Genomic DNA, 11,500 nt, shown 5'->3' with positions numbered 1-11,500 from the left:
ATAATTTATATAAGTTCCATTTAAAATATACTTTTACCGTAAGTATTCAGTTTTGATATGGGTATATTGTGTATATACCAAAAATTATCTCTATAATATTATAATGAAAACAGTTGATGTGTCGTCAATATCTTATTTGTAAAGGCAAATACATAAGTATTGTTTAAAAATGATACCTTGAATGAGTTTTGTGGCAGTAAATACTATTTTTTTAACAATCTATGATTTTAAAGCGAAACTGCTGATAACATTTAAAAATGCTTCGTGGAAGCACAGATAAATCAAAAACTTAAACACACCTTAAACATATTCAGAAATAAATGAACGCTTTCTGAATACATTTTAAACGCTCAAATAACAATAATTTAAGATATGTGCAAGTTTTTATTGTTTTACGAATTTCACAAGCAATGAGCGTTATAGCCTCATAAGAACCGTAAAAACTATTAAAAAAATGGATCATTATTTTATTACTTTTGTATAGAATTATACAACCAGTTACATTTAGGCAATTCTTGGTTGAAATTTTTTCAATTAAAGTAAGACTAAGCAACAAATAAACAGTATCGTTTATTTGTTGTTTTTAATTAGAACGATCATTTTATATGGAAAGAAAATGTATTGAATTTGTGTGAATGATTTTTTTTTATATCGTTAGTGTTTAAAGTGAAAACGTATTTTGACGCACCATATACACTATTAAATTTATTAAATCTATAAACGAAATTTATCTATATAGACCTGCTGACCTTTATCCAATCCCAATTTTCTGTGATTTCTTTAGGTTTTATGCGTCTCTAGGCTACTTCACAAAACCTATGTTCCCTATTTATAAATCAAGCTTCCTATAGATGTCGTTTTTTTTTATTTTGCGTAGAAACGTACAGTAATATCTAAATAATTGTTATTTATTAAAAAATTGCATCCATGTCAAATGCTGTATGTACTCAGATTATGCGCCTTACGTCTAGTTATATATTTTTTTTCAATACTTATAATAATTTTCTATATAAACGTGGACTGCAACATTCGTAACGGACCTGCGGGAATTGATGGATTTTTATGCATGTTTTTTTTAATTTATGGATTAAATTTCAAATATCCAATGAATAGAAATATTTTTAATCGTTGTTTCTATCTTTTACATAATTTTAATTTTCAAGAAGCAATCAAATACAAACTGACAAAAAAAAAAACAAAAACGATGGGTATCTCGTACTTATAAATGTTTATGATTTGCAAGAAAGTAACTCTACCCTTGACAAAAACATTTTAAATTAATCAAAAATAGATACTTTCAGTATCTAAATATAATAAGATACAAATCTAGAAAATTACGCAATCATTATCACCTTATGCCGACAAAACCTTAGATTTTCCACATACAAATCCGGGTTAAACAGCTAGTCAACATAAAATCGATATTCTCCAACAATTCCAGCAAATCCGTTAGGAACAAAAACTTAACATTAACTTTTTTAATATTTTGTTCAAACTTTCGATTTCCTCTTCATCGGCGACCGCGGCGGTGGTTGTTCAGTCTTTTTGCTCTGAAATAAAAAAGAAAACATCAATGTACATCAATATAAGCTCTACCTATTTGTTTGTATGTAACCTCCGACTCCTTTAGACTCGATTTTGACCCAGTGGCAGATTTAATACAAACTTTGTGCACTCATAAAGCATCAGTGACAATACAATTATAATATAAACACCATGTTTATTTTTTTTTAGTTTTTTGAACCTTAACCTATATATGGGCTATTTATTTGTGGCATTTGATCATCATCATCATCAGCCCATATATGTCCCCACTGCTGAGACACAGGCCTCCTATGAGGGTTTAGGCCATAATCCACCACGCTGACCACGTGCGGGTTGGCAAATGTCACATGTCGTCGAACTGTTGATTCTTGGACAAGTGGCATATGACAATTGCCTGCCAATGTTCTGTACAGCCTATGACATTGATAGATAACTTTTGTTAGAAAATTGGCAAAACCATGATGGATTATATCCAATTTTTATTTTTCCATAAGTCAAATCTACAGGCACTCAACATTCATTGAAAAAAAAACTGTCTAATTCAGAAAAAATGCATTGAACAGTGAAAAATGTATTTGTATTTGTTTCGAAATTTCTTAAAAGATCATAATTATCTAGTTAAAACATACCTCTCTCGTCCTCTTCGCTCTAGGCTCATCCTCCTTAGGGCTATCTTTCTCTTTTTCCTTTTCCGAATCTTTTTCCTTATTCACCTTTTCGTCCGCATTCGGACTCGGCTCCTTCGATTTACTATCCGTACTGAGTTTACGTTTATCAGCCCTATCTTTCCTTTCCGTGCTTTCTTTTGCTTTATCTTTGCTGTCTTTCTTCTCGCCGTTATCTTTCGATTTTTCCTTACCGTTCGCTTTATCTTTACCGTCTTTAGATTTATCTGCACCGTCTTTAGGTTTGTCTTTTTCTTTTTTATCTTTCGCCTCTTCTTTATCTGAATCTTTTGATTTTTCTTTTGCACTGTCCGGGCTTTCAGATTCTTTCGTAGAATCCTCTTTCGATTCTTCTTCTTCATCATTTAAATTACTCGCGTCGACTTCCATTTCTGTGTCATTTGCTTTTTCTGTGTCATTATGTAAATCGTCATTTGTATTTTCTTCTGTGTCTTCGTCCGCTTGTTCTGATTCTTGTGTCTTTTCTGTGCTTTCTTCAACATCGTCTGTGTTATTCGCTTCTATTTCTGTGTCATTAATTTTCTCCGTATCGGTGTTTTGATTGTCAGCATCTTTTGTTTTGTCTTTGTCGTTTTCCGATTTATCGGCTTCTTCTTCATTCTCGTTCTGATGTTTCTTCGAGTTCTGACGTTTGAGCGGTGCTCTCGATGGTGTTGTGTTCGCATTTTTCTTGTTTCTTCCTTTAAATATAAAGATTTAAAGTTTATAAAAAGCAATGTACAACAAATTATAATAATAAAATAAATGCTCCGCCATGCTAGGAATACAATATATAAGAACAAATTACCAGTTTGTGGTTTTTTCTTCTGCGACTCAACACTAGCTTCGACATCGTTGGCCGATTCCACAGCAGACTTCATCGTGTGCGGTGACGGTTGGGACATTTCTATTAAACAGTAGTTTCTTTATAATAAGTATATTTCATTGCATTATTGGCATTAAATTGTCAATATTTACATTAACTTCAAAAAACATTTTAAATAAAAATATAGACATTAATATAATTTGTTTTATTTATATTTTCCTCATAAACGCACACAATTTTAAATAATAATTTATATATCATAGGGAAATTTATCAGTATGGGTTAATCAAAATAAAAAGCTTCTATAAGAATTCAAATTTAAACTACGAATTTGCAATGTTGTGCCACTATTTTCGTTGCTTTGAACTAAAGTCTTGTTTATCAAGGCTAAATAAACTCCCCCGAGACAGTCTATTTGTTCCCGTGACTACGCAGACAAAGCCGCGGACGGAAAGCTAGTAACAATCATTAATAGCCATATTATTTACCAATAGGTTCATGCACCAACTCCAACAGCTCGTCGGCCGACAGTTTACTTGTTACCTTCTTGAATTGCATCACTCGCTCCGAGAAATACTCCCAGAAGGATAGACCCTCTGGTGTTGTAAATAATTGCTATAAAGATAAATAAATTATGATTAATGATATTTTAAAGTAGCTTATCTTCAATTAATTTTATATGTATTTTGCTTGCTACTGTAAGTAATAATATATAAACTACTCTATTTTTTTATCGGATCAAACTGCACCTGGTGTGCAAAATTGATAAAAATTGGTTGTGTAGTTTACGAGTCCATCGCGGACAAACAATGTGTATAATAAGTAAATACGTAATTTATACATATTAATCGGTTAGGTAGTTTTTACATGAAAGAGCAACAAACACACACACATCCGCACAAACTTTCGCATTTATAACATTAAGTAGGATAGTAGGATAGGATTATTATCTATTGCATATTTTTAATTTTAAGTTTTGTAGCATTGAAATGCTTTATAAATAAGAAATTTCAAAATTTCGGGCGGGATCACGGGTGGCCGAGAGGCTAGTTGTTGCTTCGGTTTGGCAAAAAGACGCGGGTTTGAATCTCGCCTCGTGATTACTTATATATTATTTTTTTATTTTCAAGTGCATTCAACACATACCCTCATATTATTATATATAGTGTCCGCCAATTTCCGTATCCTGTGCGCGTGCTTGCTGAACACGAGCGCCGCGCTCTCGCTGAGGTCCCATGATGGCGTGTTGCCGACGTAGGCGCGCATCCGCTTTATAGTTTCGAGGCAGGACGGGTGCTTCAGCAGCATCAGCGGTTTCACCTCCAATTCTGTGAGGGTAATACATATATTTCTATTTGTAATTACTTATTATAGTATCATAGTATCACAGTATCACGCTATCACACTAATATTATTAATGTGAAAGATTTTTTGTTTGGATGTTTGTCCATCAATCACGCTGCTACTATTGAACGGATTTTGATGAAATTTGGTATGCAGACATGTTATGAGTTGACTTGGGTGATAGGATACTGTCAATCCATCAAATGCTCCCTTGAGATAAAACAGAAATAGTCAGTCGAGATACATTTGCAAATTCAACGCATCTAAAGGTCAAAATCGAGTCTAAAGGCGTTGGTTATATACATACAAGTGAAGCTCATAAACACGTGTTAACAAAGAAAAAATTCAATAACTCACCCATCAATTCATCCAACAACTTCAAACAGAGTTCAGTCTCCGCCTTCTCTAAGCACAGACACGTCTTTATCTTAGCGTCTAATTCTATCAACTTCATTTCCGTCTTTAAGAATTGCACACGAGATTTCTTCTCCTCTGCAAATTAAAACAAACGAGTTGTTATAAAAAAGAAAAAAAAAAGATGTAGAAAAAAAAGGTGCCAGTTGTGTGTTGGTAAATTACTAAAAAGTCTCGTGTCCCTTAGTGGGGTTTGAGGCAGATGATATACATCCTAGAGACTGATCGAATTTATAGGCAAGTAGGTGATCAGTCTTCTGTGTCCTGCCAGACTGAGAGACTGTTGTTGTAGTCCCCACCGGGAATCGAACCTCAAAACTTCTCAGTTTTACAGTCAAGCGTTGACCACTGTACCAAGGACTGAGAACTGACCGCTGTCAGTCAGCCTTGTGACATTCAATGGTGAGTCATGAATTTACTGAAGTAGCAGACTTTTGTCTAGTGGTTGTTTATACTAATCAATTTATTAATTCGGTGATGGATATAGTATATATTGTGCTCGTTACTTGTTTGTTATAGACATCATCTGTGCTTGAAGTGAAACTACGTTTGGGCTTATCAAAACTTTTGGACATGAACAAACCTATTCACAACAGGACACTGGCAATATTGTGGCAATGCAGTACTGCCATATATTAAAATATCGAATTGAATTAATATAGCAGCCTTAACCCCGTGGGCAACGTCTGTCGATTTATTTTTCTTATGTACATATTACATATTGTGTAGAATTAAAATGTAAAATTGATATTATTTTAAAAGAGCAACTACAGAGTTTCTTCCCGCCTCTTCTCTGTTGAAACTGCTTTCCAAACCAATGGAAAATATAAAAAAATAAAGGTGTGTCTGCGATTCACACACGATAGAAGTGAAACTACAGTAATATAAAATAGTATGTATATTTCTGTCTCACTCTTTGCCGGCTTCATTCTACACATTTTTGTATTTGCGTCTCTTACCTGTAGTTTTTCCGTTGCATCCGGTTTGAAATCGCAACGATTCTAAAGAAGTTTCACTTCAAAAAAACTATGCATTGACGATTCAAAAGAGCTTCTATAAGAAGTCTAATTGAATAAGTAAATGTTTTTTTTAAACTGCTTAGCTTCATGGAGGAGCTGGGATGGTTCCAGCTTTGACTGGCTACCCCCCCTCCTTTTCTTTCACGCAAAATGGGCGCTTGACGTCGAGTTGCGGAAAACGAGCCCGTATTATTATTAAGTAAATAATTGAATTCGAGTGAGTTTAGACGGTATAAATACAACATACCGGTTTCTCTCTCCTTATCCAACATGGCCTTTTCTTCATCCGTCAAACTAAGATCCATGTTTAACTGCGCTAACACGGATTGTACTGTTATATGACCTCTTTCTGAAAATAAAATATTTCATTATGTTAATTGTAATAGATTCTAGCTTTTGCCCACGTCTTCAAATGCGTTAAATTCGGAAAAGTTTGATAGATGTTATTATACATTATATGTATGTATGATACATAGTCTGTTTATACATAAGAATATAAAAAGAAGTAATCAAAAAATACAGTAAGCTATATAAAATGTAATCTGTACATTTGTTAGAAATTCTTCAATAAATAAATTCAAAATCATACTAACTTCCCGTCTACGGCTTTACCCGCGTAGTGAGAGGAAAAGATTGACAGTTTCGCAGTTTACCCAAAAAACTAAAAAAACAAAGAACAACTATGCGCGTTCAGGCAAAACATATTCTTCGGCTATCTATTTCTAATCTTTCTATTATCTAATTCTAACAATGAATACAGACAATAATTTATGCAGCTCATTAATCACAGGAAATTACTGTATCAGAAATTGGTGTGTTTAAAAAATTATATTATACACAATTACAAAGTAAAAGAGTTATTAACAAAACTGATAATTACAATGTACAACATAAGAAAATTAAAATGGCATTATATTTTGTATTCTCATTTAAAAAGTGACTTTCAGTATTGACTATTGGCTATTTATAAATACATGATATTATGAATGAAAAAACATACCTAATTGCATTTTAAGCGTAATCGCGTTAGTCGCCGCCTGTTTGTCCCATTGAAGTCTTGCTGCTTCATTCTTAAACGTAGCTGGTCTAGATTGGAACAGTTTAATGCCTACATACTGCCCGGATGGTAGATACGCTATGAGAATGTTCTCTTTGTCTGGATCGTCTGAAATGTATTAAAAAATACTTTATATGTACACATGTACATAAAAAAAATTTCATTAATACGCTTTTATTAGCTTCACCTATATGTTTATATATAACCAACACGTTTAGACTCGATTTTCAGACACATATTTTAATGGACAGATTTAATTCAACATTTGTACACTTATCAAGGATGGGTGATAATACGTATAATGCTTAAAAAGAAAAATACGAGACGAATTAAATATCTATGGTTTGTTCTAAAAGACGAATCACTATTTAATGAATATGTTAACTACTACTGTTAACACTATTTAAGAATAATTATACAAAATCATATAGTTTGCCAGTATTTCATAATGGTTAATATCAATAAAAACATATACAAATTTTCTATTGTATCAAACTTGTAGCATGTTTTCAACACAAAATCAACTAAGCAAATATCCTGAAGCATATTATCATACATTTTTAATTTATAGTAGATCATTTTCTATAAGGCATTACAAAAACGCTTTGAGCTCATTAGTTTCCTTATAAGAAACATCATCAATTTGTCTATCATTTGTTTTTCATTTCATAAATAAGTTTTTTTTATTAGAAACAGCAAAATTGGTTCAGCTAGTTTGGAAATTAGTCTGATTATTTATTTAAATTTACAAATTATATTTAAAACAAACTGCCACTTTTCCATGATAAGATCTATGCAATATCAAATCCTATCTAGCCTTTTCAAAGGATTAATAGATTGAGACTACTTACAAATTTTGATAAAAAATGCGATTTTAAATGTTGGTATTGCATTTATTATTGCTTAATGCTTTAATTTATTAAGTATGTTTTGCATTACAAATCCTCCTTATCAAAAATAAAACACAGAAATTCTCAAAAATTTATTTAGAACATTTCATTTTTATATAAAGAGCGTTTTCTTTAGGGTACATTTGTAATATTTTAGCTATAGTTTCATTTTCTTCGTCCGTACGTTCATTGTTAACGGGATTCTCTTTAATATATTTCGAATAAAACATATTAAAACCCATATCGCCTAACTGCGTCGACATGGGAATAAACTTACTGCATTTATCGTGCTTTTCATTAAATAAATCGTTCATACCATCAAGAATGGGTATTTTGTAATCTGAATTATTATTAATATCATTTATATGTGGATTTTCAAAGCTTTTAACATCTAGATTTTTATAAGTCTTTAAGGAAAGTACCGAAGTTGTTGATATTTCCCGCGATAAGCATTTAACACTGGACTTATTTGACTCTTGCGTATTTTGTATGAAATCCGATGCAAACTCGTCATTCAGTACATTTAATGAATTGAAAATGAGACCGTTAAAAGTGTTGTCTGCCGTTTTAGTTTTTAAAGTATTTCCTTTTATTGGAATATCTGAATGTTTTAATTTATTTAAATTATCAGTTTCGCTAAAATTATTATCAATACCAGATGGTTTAACCCAATCGTAATTATAATTAAAAATATTCTCATATGACGTGGTATCATTAAAATTAGTAGATAAATTACTATCAATGTTATTTATATTGAAACTGGGTTCTGTCAGGTTTATATTATGTTGTTTAGGATAATTTTTCACAGGAGGTATGAATTTTTTCCTTGTTTTACTGGTTTTGGTGCCTTTTTTAGTTCTTTCTTGGCCAATTTTAGCTGCTGAAGATGCGAAAGCATCATGTGTTTTTCCTTCAGAAGTGCTAGGGAATGGTACAGCTGTAATAATTTTCAATTTTTATATGGAAGTATTTAGCATTATGATTATTTTAATATACTAATAGCACACAAAAAAATCTAACGTTTTTTCGCAAAATACTGTTACATTATTGTAATATAAAAAGAATGATATTTTGTGTTAATTTAAGAAAAGATTAAAGACTCTTAATAGCGTACTTTGATATAAGAGTAACAAAAATTAATAATTCTAAAGTTACCTTCAGGAAAAATACCGGTTTCCATATTTTCAAACAAATTGTAACTAAGACCAAACTCATCAACATCCGTATTAAATATATCCGCCATTAGCGTATCTTGAAATAAATTATTAATATTAATCAATTATAAATGAAATAATTTGTAACATAAAAGTTTCGGTTTGTTCCAACTTCTGTTTTTCATTGCTCAGATCGTTTCGCGGCAAAGGACTTTTAAATTTCGAATGATTTCCGTAACTTTTTTTCTGTGAAGGACAAGGCATTGGCAAACGTTATTTCATTTTATGTTTTTTATAAAAAAAAACTATAGATTTTTAACGGTCTATATAATATTATTATTAAAAAGGTGAAATTTATTTACAGCTATTTTTATTATTTTTTAATAGTTTTGTATGATTTAAATAACTTTATTTTTTTTTTGTTAATAAATAGAAATAATCTTTACCTGGTGTGAATGGCTCCTTGAGATCTTCGAGTTCAGACTGAAAAAAAAGGATTTATTTTTATAAAAATACATGTCTAAACTATCAATACAACATGTAAACTGTCTGAATGATTAGAAATTCTGACACAAGTTGTATTGAGTGATATTTTAAATTTATTGCAGTTGCAAGTATTGAATAATAAATTTTTAATGTAGTTCATAGGTGTGTCTGTAAACATTTTGTTACCAACTGTCTTTGCAAATGTACAAGTTAGTTTCTTTTTCTGTCGCTAGGTGCGCTTATTCTTTTTGTTGTAATGTAACCAGTGATTAAATAAAACACTTTGTAATAAGAATTCTACCAGTTTAATTGAAAATATTGCCAAATCCCAATAGCAAGGTCTGAATTTTATTTTGAAGATTCATAAATTCACTCCAGCTAATATGTGCTCATTAAAAGAAGACGAAAGAATATCTTTTAAATTGAGCAAATAATTCGCTTTGCCGTAAACATTTTCCATATAGTTATTTCATAAATATGAGTATTACTGGATAAATATTTTTTAAATACACTTACAATTTTAAAACCTAATCACCTCATCTGCTAGTTTTACGACTGATTGCAGGTCTAAGGTAAAAAAAAATATACACTTACATAATCCTACTAACATTATAAATGCGTACGTACACAACAAGTTTGTGTATGTGTATGTTTGCTACTCTCTCACGCAAAAACTACTAAACCGAATGCAATGAAATTTAGTACGTACATAGCTGGACGATTGGAATAACGCAACTTTTTATACCATTATTCCTACGGGATACAGATTTACGCGGGTGAAATCGCGGGACGCAACTAGTATACTTATAAAAATCAGCCTTCTAATACCCGAGTTTGATAATAAGAGAGCCTCTTATATTATGAGGCTCTTATACCCAGATCTTCATGTATAATACACTCATAAGCACCCATATACGAAGCGAGGAGGTCGCATACCTGCGGCACCGAGTTGAAATGCTTGATGATCCTCTCGCTCTTGTCTCTGGCCTCCTTCTCCCTGTCCGCGGCCGGCGAAGCGCCGCGCCGCTTCTTCTGCGCCGGCGACGGCAGCGTTGTGTTCTCCTCCGTGTGTTCGTCCATGTATCTGTAATTTTATTTGAATTCATATCAATGCGGAGGGAAATGACTGGTGATCTTTTTACGTTATATTTTTTTATTTATTTAATTTTCACTACGCAGTTGTTCTAATCATAAAATGTCTCTGAGGTAAAAAAAAAAAAAAGTTGAATTGAGAACCTCCCTTTTTTTAAAGTCAGTTATTACAAACAACTTTATTCTATAAATTGTTAGTCACAATCGCAAACACGTTAGAACTCAACAAACGTATTTCGGCGGTGAATCGTTTTATATATGGATCGCACCTGAACACCTGGGAAACAATGTATGTATCTCACCATACATCGTTTTCCATACAATCCAATAGAATTCATGAAAGTACATCTACAATTATGTGATAAGTGTTATAAATTTAATTAAAAGATTCTAACTTTGGTAATTATTAAGTGATTTCTTACGTAAGCTTAAATAAACAAAAAAAAAAAGCCTACAAATAAATATATTTTTTTTATTATAAGCTCACCGCTTAGGCCTTATCTTCCTACCGCTCCGAGATCTTACGTGAGCTTAAATAAACAAAAAAAAGCCTACAAATTTTTATATTTTTTTTTTATTATAAGCTCACCGCTTCGGCCTTATCTTCCTACCGCTCCTACTGACCAACTCCTCTTCCTTTTCCTTCTCCCTATCCTCTCCTTCTTCCTTCTTCCCTTTACCGCGTGGAGTCTTTGGCGGCGCCTTCGGCGTTTCCTTGCCTGGCGTTTTGGCGACAGATTTCTTGCCTTTAGCCTGGACAATTCAATTTATCAATATATTTATGTGCGAGTAAAAAATTTTAGAATAATGCAATTCAAAAGTAAATTAAGAGCGCAATTAAACACAATTTTATTTAATTTTAGCTTATTAGGAAGGAAAGGCTTCAAATAGGCCCTCCCCTTCCTACTCATACTATAACAGCATAAGTTTGTATGAATACCTAGTCTTGCCATAAATATTGTAATAAAGAAAAAAGAAAATTGTTAACTGCAAATAACATTTATTACT

General features: G+C 31.9%; 1 protein-coding gene across 2 annotated transcripts in view; it reads right to left on the bottom strand.

The window, feature by feature from the left end:
* Positions 1 to 11,500, bottom strand: part of LOC119836406 (PC4 and SFRS1-interacting protein) — a 16,405-nt gene continuing 4,905 nt past the window's right edge. For both annotated transcript variants that reach the window (XM_038361717.1, XM_038361718.1), the window contains exons 7-17: positions 11,082 to 11,245; positions 10,337 to 10,484; positions 9,361 to 9,397; positions 6,814 to 6,978; positions 6,061 to 6,162; positions 4,738 to 4,872; positions 4,183 to 4,364; positions 3,525 to 3,651; positions 3,019 to 3,117; positions 2,175 to 2,911; positions 1 to 1,550 (exon numbers count right to left, since the gene is read on the bottom strand). In XM_038361717.1, coding sequence (XP_038217645.1) covers positions 1,491 to 1,550; positions 2,175 to 2,911; positions 3,019 to 3,117; positions 3,525 to 3,651; positions 4,183 to 4,364; positions 4,738 to 4,872; positions 6,061 to 6,162; positions 6,814 to 6,978; positions 9,361 to 9,397; positions 10,337 to 10,484; positions 11,082 to 11,245 — 1,956 coding nt within the window. In that variant the 3' untranslated portion in view covers positions 1 to 1,490. The remainder of the gene's footprint in view (positions 1,551 to 2,174; positions 2,912 to 3,018; positions 3,118 to 3,524; positions 3,652 to 4,182; positions 4,365 to 4,737; positions 4,873 to 6,060; positions 6,163 to 6,813; positions 6,979 to 9,360; positions 9,398 to 10,336; positions 10,485 to 11,081; positions 11,246 to 11,500) is intronic.

The sequence above is a fragment of the Zerene cesonia genome, chromosome 24 (assembly GCF_012273895.1).
Source record: "Zerene cesonia ecotype Mississippi chromosome 24, Zerene_cesonia_1.1, whole genome shotgun sequence".
Classification (NCBI taxonomy): domain Eukaryota; kingdom Metazoa; phylum Arthropoda; class Insecta; order Lepidoptera; family Pieridae; genus Zerene; species Zerene cesonia.
Note: the sequence above shows the minus strand (reverse complement) of the source record. Positions and strands in the feature narration are given on the sequence as shown.